Raw genomic sequence first — 12,291 nt, forward strand, 5'->3', positions numbered from 1 at the left:
AAACGGATCGAATTCAGTACTATTTTGGCCGACGACTATTGTAGTCGAACCAACATTATGGTCGGTCAGCGGACATTGATTAGTGTGGAAACTATTTTTTACATATATTAAAGTAGTAGCTACTATTTTAAAATGATCACAAAACCTCGGGGGCATGGCTCCCAACAGACCCCTCCAGTGCCTCTGTCAGTGATTAAGACTGACGTTAATTTTGACTCTAAAATATTGAAGGTTTCTTATAGTATTTTGACTATTTTCTTTCTCTCTCTAACATCCTTTCTCACTTTGAGTGTCTTCAACCATTGCATATTTACTAACATTATTTTCCCTCTTTGAAACTACTAATTACATAAGAGCCCATAGTGGGGTTCCACCTCTAGTTACTTATATCCTATATGTAAAATTTGTAAATATGCAGATGCTCATCTTTATCCTCCAATGCATCCACAATTTTATTTCGAAGATGTAAAAAATGCAGAATATTTGTGTCCTTCGTGAGACGCTTGGGATTATTCTTTGCTTCATTTCATGAGAACAAATTAGTAGAGTAAGAGAAAGAAAAGAATCACTAGTTAATTAAAAGGAAAAAGCTTGATATTAATGCACATATATATATCCTTTGAATTGTGGGTGTCTGAACTCTAAAGTAGTTGTTGATTTGGCAATTTAACTTCTTGCAAAACGTACAATGGAACTACCGTTCAAAATGTCACTTCGCTTCCCCACATTGGACTTCAAGTCATTGCCCTTTGGTAAGAACTTAGAGTCTGAACTGCTTGGTGGTGCAGTTGCTCTTGTTGCTGTGGGCCTTACTGCAGCTTTAATTTACTATCGCATGAAGAATCCCAAAGGTACTATTAATCTCACTACTTCTAGATTTTATTTGAATCATTTTCGAAGTTCTTCCAAAACACATCTCATTTCAGTTCTAACATAAATCTTCTACCTGTTCTTTCAAAAAAAAAAAACATAAATCTTCTACCTGTCTAAATCCAACCTATTTCTCTAGTTGTGGACATTTTTCTATCTAAAAAAAATCCCCACCTTTTGTCTCAATTTTGTGTGGCATCCGAAGAAGGATAAAGCCTTATTTAAAATTGCATGTCTTTATCTCATAAATTCGGTGCCTCAACCTTAATGCATAAGGATTCATTAATAGCCGCAACAGATGGGTGATATTAACTTTACATTATGGTTTAACATAGTTGAAATCAATAAAGCAATAGGAGTTGTCGGTGATCACAAAAGGAAAGTGTCCACCAAAAATAAGAATAGAGAGATGGAGGAAATATATACTACATATAAAATAATAAAATTGTATCTAAAAAATTTCAAACCTACTAACAATAAAATAATGAATTTAATTGGAGATGAGTCATTCGTGTGTGAGTGTGTCTCTTGTTGGGAAACTTTCATAACAAAAATCATTTCCCAGAAGAAAAAGTGGAAAATAAGTTATGAATGCATGCATTTTTTAAGTATCAAAAGTTAAGCACAAAAAAGCGCTCAAAGTAATCATTTAAATAAATAATATTGTAACTATAAGAAGTGGTGTGGTGGTTGCTCACCTCATTTTTTGACTATCAGATTAAGAGAGAGCCTTGTCAACAAGAATTTCATGTTAGGTCGTTTACGCCTTCATGCAAGCACTATTTTACAAGCAGTGAAAACTTGATGGCAAATAAAAAAGAGATTAAGTAAAATTTTAAAAATCAACGAGGCTGTAAATTCTTCATCATGTGCTGGAGCTTAGAAGCGACCTTCTTTGGTATGCTCCGAACAGTTTATGAGATGAAGATTTTGTCTTAAGTATCCTTTCATCTCATTTAAGTTGAACTCCTATGTTGAAAATTCGATCTCTTGTAATCACACTTTTAGGAGATTTTCTTGCTTTTAGCTCACTTCACTCGAATTTACGAGAGCAAATTTCAACATCAAAAGAAACACCAAAAGAAACAAATATTTTGCTCATAAAAAATAATTGTCATTCTTAATAAGAATGCATATATAGAATGCAAATTGGTCACACCCTAAACCACAAAATTTTGATTCAGGTAGCTTGGACCCCCAAAATTTCAAAGAATTCAAACTTGTGAAGAAGACCCAGCTGAGCCCCAACGCTGCAAGATTCAGATTTGCCCTTCCCACTCCATCTTCTATATTGGGCCTTCCTGTTGGTAAACACATACGTGCCAGGTTTGAAAACATATAACACACACTTCCCAAGTTCAAATAATATAATAAAAATAAGAATCTTTTTAAATAAAATCATAACAAATTATGTATCATCATTTTATATAATTAACTGTTAATTAACTAAGCAGGGGAAGAGATAGCCAAGGAGAGGAAGTTATGAGATCATACACCCCAATCACGTTGGATTCAGATCGTGGCTACTTTGACTTGGTTGTCAAGGTACAATTTTTTATTTTGACACATTGGTTACCTTTTTGTATTTATTGTTAATGTTGTTCCTTGTGACAATATAATCATGCTCACCATGTACTTGCAAACAAAACAGATGTACCCAAATGGAAAGATGTCCCACCATTTTAGACAAATGAAAGAAGGTGACAGCTTGGCCGTCAAGGGTCCAAAGGTACTAAATTCCTTCTTATATGGAGAATGAAAATTATTTGAAAAACTAAACTATTTGAAAAATAAAATAAAATTGAAGCTCTAAATCATATACTAGTACTTGAAAAGGCTAAAAGCACATATACGAAATTGAACATGTTTGGATGCAGATCAAGAATATTTATTTGAATTTATCTAGTGTTTTTTTATAGTAGATAAAACTTTAATAAGTTGGTATCCGAAAGGACTAATAATGTAAGTGTAATAATGGGTATGCACACGGAGCTTGTAATGTAGGGGCGTTTTGGCTACAAACCTGGGCAAGTTAGAGCATTTGGAATGATTGCTGGTGGTTCAGGCATTACCCCAATGTTTCAGGTACATATAGTTTTACTTTTAGGTACTCCAAAAGCACTTTTTATTTGGTCATTTGTGCATACTCAAGCCATTTTACATTTTTACTAACCCACATGTGGACTTTGTTCAAATAAAACAATTTATTGAAGGTGTTTGTTATTATTTTCTAATTCTAGAATTGATTGGAAGTTGATAGAAAATGACCTTACTTTTTGTGTCCATGTCATTTTGTTGCAGCTAATAAGAGCCATACTAGAAAATCCTAAGGACAAAACAAAGGTGTACCTCATTTACGCCAATGTGACTGTGGACGATATTCTTTTAAAGGTAACCTAGTTACCAAATACTTCCCTTAAGCTTTGTTTCCTTCCTGATTTAGAGAAAAAACAATTAAGGGAGAAAAAGGTAACGTTGTTAGTTGTTACCAAATCCCACTTCGGTTGCTTAGCCTCATTTTCTTTCGATTAAAAATAAGTTGATTAACATGTGTCATTTAGTTAGCTAATCTCATCCTTTAATTATGAGATTGTGAATTCGATCATCGGTCATGGGAATGAAGCACATTTTGTGGCTATTCGTTTATGGTTTAGTGTGAGCACATGTAACAAGGGATTAGCCACTATTATTGGCATACCCTTACCTAGAAAAGTGAACTTTTGACAAAAAAGAGTTACATCATACATACTTTTTGCTGGGTTAGAAAAAAATGAGATAAATGTTATTCCACAAAATTACTCATTACTCATTGATTTTGGGATAAGAATAAGATTGGCTCTTCTCTCTTAATTTTTTCTTTTGAAAATTACTTTCTCCCGATTTTTAACATGGTAAAAATATTTAAAAGAAAACTCTCTCGACAAGTAAAAGCGAAAAAAAGAAAAGGAAAGGTTTGAAGAATAATCCGAATTTAAAAATGTTATTGTTTTTTGTTGGGTTGTCTAAATGACCCATGAAAAAGTTTTGGTTAAATAACTCATCATCCAATCACATTGAAGATAAGTGAGTTGGAATTTCTATATTTTATTTATTAATTATTTTCCAACTCACTTATCTCCAATGTGATTGAATGGTATGTTATTTAACCCAAACTTTCTCATGGGTCATATAGACAACTTTTTTTTTGTCAACAAAAAATGCTATTGTGATTGATATGTTTGGTGCTGCAGGAAGAACTAGACAACTTTGCGAACATATACCCTTACAGATTCCAACTCTACCATGTTCTTAACAAGGTTGGTTGCTCTATCCAAAAGATGACAATTTGTTCCTTTCTTACAACTAGTAACATGCATGGTCCATTATTTCTAGTATCCGTCTTAATTATACGATCTCTGAAAAAAAGATTATATTATATGAAATACCAGTGCAAATTCAGAGGTATCAAATTGCCAATGTGTTAATTTAGTGGTACACAAATTTAACCCAGTACGAGCGATAACACAAGTTTAAGACCCACGAAAGTCATGTTGGGAAAAACTGTTGCAGTTTCACAAACAGATTTACACCCAACTAAGACAAAAAAAAAAAAAAAAGGAAATTTGAAATAAGGATTTCTTTGCAAAATTTCATTTTATCATATCATATGATATGGTTTCTGGTTAGTAATTGATAAAAGGCTTTATTGTCAACAATAAATATTAGTTGTTGGTTTTTTTTTTACATTGGTAGAACTAAACATGAATATATGACCCCATGGATACTAAGTTACTCCAAATTCTTATTATTAACCCAATTTTAGTGGAGTAGCATAAAATTTTGCTCATAGCTATCAGTAATTAGCTCTTCAGTGTAAAATGTTTGATATTTTCAACACTTGACAGCCTCCTACTGAATGGAATGGAGGGGTTGGGTTCATATCGAAGGAGATGATTGACTCCCATTGTCCAGCACCGTCCCCAGATATCCAGGTTGAACAAATAAGAAAGGAATCAAAATTCTTTTTCACATTGACTATGTATTGCTAGATCAAATTATATTCACCACCTATATATAATTTTAAATATGGTTCCTTATTGCAGATACTTAGGTGCGGTCCACCACCCATGAACAAAGCCATTGCTAATCACCTTAACACACTTGGGTACACATCAACCATGCAGTTCGAGTTCTAACAGCTCAACTTTTACTCCTCAAATTCCTGAAATGCTTGTTATTTGATTGTATTCTACATGTGTGCTAAGCAAACTTAATTACTTCATTCATTTCGTAATGACTGATGAAAAACAAAATTCATTTCATATTGAAATCCAACAAAAAGGGCAATGATCGATGCTAGCAAGGGAAGGCACAACACTGAGCTTTAGTGCAAGCTTCCATATGCCAAATAGGCAAATTCAGCCAGTGCTAGCCGAATTCAAATGAATAAAATGTCATCAGATCTTTCATCTTTCTCATGGTTAAATGTTCTCTACAATGTAAATCTAACATTGGCTGAAGCAAATTAAAACTCTGTGGAGAGAGTGAGATAGAGAAAGAGTGGAAGCTTTTCATGAGAGGAATTGACCTTAACTATAAAACATAAATAAATGATCAAAACAAATATGCCCCTTGTATATAATGATTAGAAGGAGCAAAACAGACGTGAACTAGCTCAAGAGGGGCCAGTTCTTAACAATCAAAATCTGGCAAATTTGATCAAATAAAAATCAACTTGACTATCCATGGAAGGTTATATGATCAAAATTAACTCCTCCTATCTTATACTCAACAAATATGCCCCTCCCTTATATACAATTATTAAAAGGGGCAACAGACTAACAGGCACATGAACTAGCTCAAGCCAGGCCAGTTATTAACACTCAAAATTTGTCAATACCCTGTATTGAATTGCACAAGCTTGCAACTCTAACCATGAGCATGGTTTGCACTTACCCAGGAGGCATAAATCCCTTGATCTTTCACTCTGTATAAATGGCAGTGTGCAACCAAATATCACAAAACAACTTATGATTATGAAATCAATCAATGAACAAAATCATCTTCTATCATTGAACTATTAAACTAGAAACCAATGAGATGTAGGAACAGGGATAGCAATTAATGTAAAAGGAAGCCAAAACAACGTATATAGAAAGTTTACTTACACATGCATATCATCTCGATCGATTTCAGGGAACAAATTAATATAAAAGCGAAATCCATCAGGGCTTATATCTCTGCACAGTATACCTGGGAAAGATTTGGCAAAAAATCAGAATACAGGTATTTAATTGAACATATTGTGGAAAGTAGTGGTACAGCAGTGTACCCTTGCTCTCAGCAGACAAGAGATGTTCCTTTGCCATTGCTGGGGCAACTGCCAGTGTCATTGCAGCGTCACTAGCACTTATTCCAGCTCGGAGAGCATCAGGCTTCATAACAAGCACCTTGATTTTAGCGAAAACCTACACCAATAGCAGTTTGTTAATGAAGTCTAATTTGACCATCTTCCAGTTCAACATTAGTAGAAGTTAATTTCAATAACAAAAACGTAAATGAAAATTGAAAACCTTACAAAAGTTATATACAACACATTCTTTTACCTTATCCAATATAAAAACACAGGACAGAAGAATGAATTAATTAATCTAAGATATAACTTCAAGTCTGTGTAGCAACCCATTGAAAGATCACACCCCAAGAGATTTATATAGCAAAGGGGAGGATCAGTTAATGGAAATCAACAAAATTTGGCAGATATTGCATAGTCTGTTACAGATATAAAAATCTTCTCAAAATTAAGAATGGGAGATCCAGCATTCAAAAGGTCAGATCAACTGGTCACTAGTTCAATCGCTAATCCAGTGGTCTAACAAGAAGAAATACAAACAGTCAAACAGTAAACAAAATTTATGCAAGAGAAATGCTAGGAACCTTGTACTAAACTAGAAAGAATAGAGGAAATCTCCCATGATTACAGATACGGCGCTGCAGATCTTTGAGGGTCAGTATCTCTTTAACCTAAGGCCCCAACTCTCTCATAAAATGACTAGCTAGTCTCGCTCTCAAGTCTCATCCCTTCCTATTATTTATATATAACATAGCCTACCTCTCCATCTATCTTAGTCCCAACTAATCCTAACTAGCTCCAACTACCTCATTGAACAGACTAACAAGGAACTGACAATTCTGTCCTCCATAGTGAAGTTAACCATAACCTAAACGTGCAAGCATAATAAAAGAACCCTAAACTAATCAGAATCAAAGTCAATGAAAGTATACAAAGCAAGAAAAGCAAAAAAAAGGAAGCACAAAGCTAAATCAGAAACTAGGAATACTTCTTGATGCAAAAATGAAGCACAAAAAGAAGGTCCCAGCAGAAGAACCAAACTCAACCTCGTTTATAGTTTCCACAATCCACATACTTCCATTCTGCAAAAACAGAGATTTGATTTCTTCCACTTTTTCATGCTCATATTTCTTCCTTAAGTTTGCAAAGCTCATCATAATGGCTCATCTTTTTAAGTTCAACATCAGTTCAACCCGATTTAAACCAGTTCATTTTCAAAAACGGTCAGAAAAATTCATACTCACCAACCAAAAAGTCAGATCACTAACTTTGTGATCTGGCTAGCCAGGGTGGTGTGGTTTATACAACAATGCTTTTACCAGTTACCACAGTCATAAATAGTTGACATGGCATGGATCCCCACTCACGTGTGGGATCCACCCAACCTATTACATTTTCTGGGAAGAACCTAAGCAAAAGTCTAAAGAGCCCCGGGCTAATTGGAAAACATAACTAGTATAAATTCAAGCTAATGCTATTCAACAATAACCCACCAACATGATCTCTCACAATTAGAGTGCAGCCCAAAATCCATAAGATGACAACCAAAAGACAAGGATGCTTTTCCCAAGTTAATAACAGTGATAATTCGTAAAACCTTCAACAGATATAAAAATAACCACAGATGAAAAGATAAAATAAACTTGCCTCCTCATCACTGTGGGACTTAGTCTGTATTACCATGACTCCTCTATCAAACTTCCGTAGAACGACTGGGCTGAAACAATTTAACATAATGTATGGAAGTACAACAAACAAGAACATGGTAACAGATGTAATTAAAATAGAAGATAATACATACACATCAAACTTTTCCCACAAAGAGCATGCTTGCAACAAATCATCAGGTGAGATCAATTCTGTTTATTAGACAACCAAAACAAGGGAGGTATTAATTCAAATGTACAACTTGAAAGATAATCATGTCTGAGGGAACATACAAGGCAGAGTACTGAAACCTGTGCCACGAGCACGATTGAAGAGACAATAAATATCAATAAGATTGATAATTCCTCCAGCTCTCTCAAGTGGAACTTTAACAAAATCTGCCAACTACGTATTAGTAAGGACAAATTAGAATATTTTAAACGAACAGCACACCACCAAAATGCAACCAGCCAAGCAAGCATCAATAACTCCAAAACCTTTTCTTTTATACATCAGAAAATAATAACTCCAAAACCTTGAAAACATTTTTCCCATTACTTCTATTCAAGTGAGAAAACATATTAAATAATATGAAGATGCAGCTTGAAAGCATGTTAGTAAGAAAACTATCAAAAATAACTGCTCATAGCTTCCTCCCAAAGAATAGAGAGGATGAATAAGAGATCTCTCCCTAGGCTCTTGCACAACAATTAAGTCAAAAGGCCACAATTTTTTACAGCAAAGAAGTAGAACCCTTGTCTTACAAGTTACAATACTTTGTGTGCAGCATGATTTCTACTATTGTTTTATGTACAAGAAATCTCCTATTATCTATTTGATCCATGCTACTCTACTATTCCTCTGACTTAGCCCATGTTATTCCTTTTGGCTTGGTTTTGAGTATACTTTCCTCTCCAACACCATCTGCCCTTGATAGTACCCCCATGTCAATCTTTCATTGCCATCACCAAAGGCAATGAGGCAAACAAAAATCCATATTCAACATGTTCATCAACATATGGTTCAACACTATAATCATATTTCAATTTCATGAATGTTTCATTGTTCCTGTACACTAGCAAAACTTGAAATGTCCAGAGACTTTGGACATGATTATTTTTAAATCAGTGAACAGGACATCATGAGAGATCCCCCATTAAAAATGAAAGGAATAAAAGGCTCCATGATAAAAATCCCCAACTGTGAATTGTGTAAATAAAATCAGTGTTTTGAATGTTAACGCGAAAATACTGGAAGTAATAACAACAATCTTTCTTAAAAGCACATCAATTCGCACGATCTTGTGATAACAACGGAAATAACTCATTATTACAAGAACGGATGATAGTACCTGACGAGATAACTGCTGATGATACATAGCACCCGCAGACTCTTTGGTAACAGGGGATATTATACCAACGCTCAATAACCAATCTTGCATCTCTTCCTTTGTACCCATCTCCTCCTCATTAGTTGCATTGGTTTGAGAATTTGAGCCAGACAAAAGTTTTTGCCTCATTTTCTCTGCTAGCATCACCATTTCTTTAGCCTTGCTCTGCAAATTCAGCATCATCCCAAGACATAAAGCAGTTTAAGCTTAATATGAACCAAAAATGAAATAGTTAAAGAATTTCTGCATAGTAGCAATTCTAGAGATAACTACAATTGTCATAATCAAGCAGATGAATCAACTGTTTAACGTCTGTTTGCAAAACATAAGCTAAAACTCAGCTCAAAAGTACACCTACAAAATTGACACAAAACTAGTGAGGTTCTGTTTATTGGATTAGCATTCACTTCCCTGGACCAAAATCAAATAGAGTGATGTTTCCCTTTTGCTTAACTAAGTGTCCCCAAATTACTCCACATACATAATTTACACCGCCTAAACCTCAAGACAAGACGGAAATAAAATTTCATAAATCCACATGATTAGTTTGCAGGAATAATATTGTTTAGAATGCCTTAGCCAGCATGATATAAACATGCAGCTTATATATACGCAAACATAGCAACCACCACCAAATATTTCCTTGTAACTAATGACCCAAGAAAAGCATATAACAACAAGAACCAAAGCATATTAGCATTTCCCACTGAGTGAGTTCAGCTATATAGATCCAACGTCACCGTCATTACTATCATGGCCCAAGCAAGCCATGATAAAACATTAAGATTTCAAAAATGATGCACTTGTGAATACTGAACAGAATCCTATTAATCAAAGCCATAATTAAAGCTCCCTCGACCATTAAATCGAAACCAAATAGACTTTGGGAAACAAAATTCAATCCAATCCAATTCATCTAGTTATCTTCCTTCTACCAAAACCTCATACATACCACTAATTTGGTCCAACAAGCAGCAAATTATCAAAATTATCAAAAACAATATAGACATAGACACATTACCATGAGAGCATTCAAATCCTGAAAAGCATCCTGCAAGCTCTTATCAGTACTCTCCCACATTTCCTGCTCCTTCCTCAATATCCCCGACACTCCCACCATCCTCACCGTCCCGTCCCTCCCATAAATCCCACCCGACGACGATGACGTTGCCGCCGTCGCCGCCACATTCGCCCCCGAACTCTGACCACTCTCCGCCTCCTCCCACGCCCTGGCGCGCCAATTCTCCCAAAACTTAGCCACAAACGCGTCGAATTCCCCCTTCCCCCTCACCACAATAGTGGCCACCACAGACCTCGACCCCGATGCAGCAACTCCGCCCTCCGGCGACGGCGAAACCTGGAAACGGACCCTAGGCGAGGCGAAGACGGACTTGAGGGACTTCTTGTGAGGGAAGATGTGGGAGATCGCGGCGAGGTGGACAGCGGAGGAAGTGCCGCCGTCGGCGGGTTCGGGGAGCCAGAGGAGGCGGTGGGTGGTGAGGATGAGGAGGCCGGATTTGAGGTGAGGGAACCAGGAGTTGGGTTCGTCTTCGCAGAGAAGGTCGACGCCGGAGAGGAAGAAGCACTCGATCTCGTTCGGTAATAGTACCGGCCGGCCACTTCCGGTGAGCTTCACCGCCGGTAAGCAGTTTCCGGCCATCGGAGAAAGTTTCAAGGTTTCAGTTCAAATTGGAGTTGAACTGTGACCCTTTGACCGTTCATCAAAATCACTTTCACTTCTTTGCATAATTCATTTATGATGTAACAAAAACTGAAAAAACGAATTTTGATAAGATGTAGTACATGTAAAACTTGTTTTTTTTTTTAAGTTGTAAAACTTGTTAACACATGAGAGTACGAGTGCGTCCCCGTAAGATAGCTTAAGTCGTAGGAGCCGGGACATATGAATTGGGTATGGGAGGTCCATGGATCGATTCTTGACGGGTGCAATTTATCTTTCCGATGTAAAAAAAAATGAGTTCATGGTTATTAAACTCCTATTAGAGTTAGAAAATAGCATTAAAATGACTTTTATTGCATTTCTCTAATCCTTTAAGTGTATGGGTTCTTGATTCAAAAGCACAATACTCTATTTTGATTAATTAAATTACGAGTAATAGGCAAAGACACGAGTATGTGAATGAGTATTAAAAGTGTTTCCGCATGGATATAAGAATAGAATATATATTTTTCAATGATCAAACTAGTGAAGGAAGATCGTTTTTTTTTTCTTACTACTTTCGTGTATGGAAGTTCTCGAGCTCATTTTTTGAGGGAGCTGTGGGTTAAACTTGAAAGCTTTATCATGTTCTATTGATGTTCCATGGTTTGTAATGAGTGGTTCTATCTGGCTCAAGCCTTTGTTCTATGCTACATTTTCAATAACTGCATGTATCATCTTACAAATATGGGTTTCAAATGTCTCATTTTGCTTGGGAACATAGAGGTATATATTAAGGGTAAAACTAGGGGTCTCAGTAACTAGTAACTACCAATGACTCTTGAGTTTTTTTGGAGGACTTAATCATCTTTCTTCCCTAGTTAAAAATCTGATCATAAGTCATTTTCCCTATTCTCAATGTTACACCTTAGACTAACTTGAGACAAAGACTTTCCCTTTTTTTTGGCTAGTTGGCTAACTAGTAAGGAGTTCCCGAAGGTGGTTAAAAAACCTCGGGAGTCGAATGATGACTGAATTCCGGCTTCAAACTGAGATGACAATGGATAGGGTTTGGATAATGTCTACAGGTTGTAAACTCCTTTTTTTAGGAGAAGAAACAATGATAGTATTCAGGGAATAAACATCGGCTAACCTTGTGCCACAAACGCAGTAAGACAGAGGATGCAAGCGTTATCTGAAATGATTGGACATAAAGCGTCTGTAGGGGCTTTTTAAGTTTGCTGTCAAATCTCAGGGCTCAACCCTGGAAGGTGGTGGAAACTAATATAGAGTACGATAGCATAGTACTAATCCCCATACTATTATTTCAAAAAGTATAACAATGAGAATTATGATTAGTTTTTAATTGGATACAAGGTAATGGAGATTCTA

The 12,291-nt window shown here is 35.9% G+C and overlaps 2 protein-coding genes across 2 annotated transcripts; one reads left to right on the plus strand and one right to left on the minus strand.

Moving 5' to 3' along the window:
• Window positions 1-628: 628 nt before the first annotated feature.
• On the plus strand, window positions 629-5,325 carry LOC130745226 (NADH--cytochrome b5 reductase 1-like). The gene is made up of 9 exons (XM_057597390.1): window positions 629-851; window positions 2,055-2,196; window positions 2,325-2,415; window positions 2,522-2,599; window positions 2,875-2,955; window positions 3,172-3,261; window positions 4,101-4,166; window positions 4,755-4,841; window positions 4,953-5,325. Exons 1-9 carry the CDS (start codon window positions 689-691, stop codon window positions 5,043-5,045), a joined length of 891 nt encoding a protein of 296 aa, XP_057453373.1. The 5' UTR covers window positions 629-688; the 3' UTR covers window positions 5,046-5,325.
• Window positions 5,326-5,417: 92 nt separating this feature from the next.
• Window positions 5,418-11,007, minus strand: LOC130745225 (vacuolar protein sorting-associated protein 36). The gene is made up of 8 exons (XM_057597389.1): window positions 10,261-11,007; window positions 9,201-9,404; window positions 8,161-8,254; window positions 8,004-8,061; window positions 7,850-7,919; window positions 6,182-6,317; window positions 6,018-6,102; window positions 5,418-5,836 (listed from the first exon to the last, which is right to left on the minus strand). Exons 1-8 carry the CDS (start codon window positions 10,897-10,899, stop codon window positions 5,779-5,781), a joined length of 1,344 nt encoding a protein of 447 aa, XP_057453372.1. The 5' UTR covers window positions 10,900-11,007; the 3' UTR covers window positions 5,418-5,778.
• Between the last annotated feature and the right edge of the window lie 1,284 nt (window positions 11,008-12,291).

This window comes from Lotus japonicus, chromosome 3 (genome assembly GCF_012489685.1).
Source record: "Lotus japonicus ecotype B-129 chromosome 3, LjGifu_v1.2".
NCBI classification, from domain to species: Eukaryota; Viridiplantae; Streptophyta; class Magnoliopsida; order Fabales; family Fabaceae; genus Lotus; species Lotus japonicus.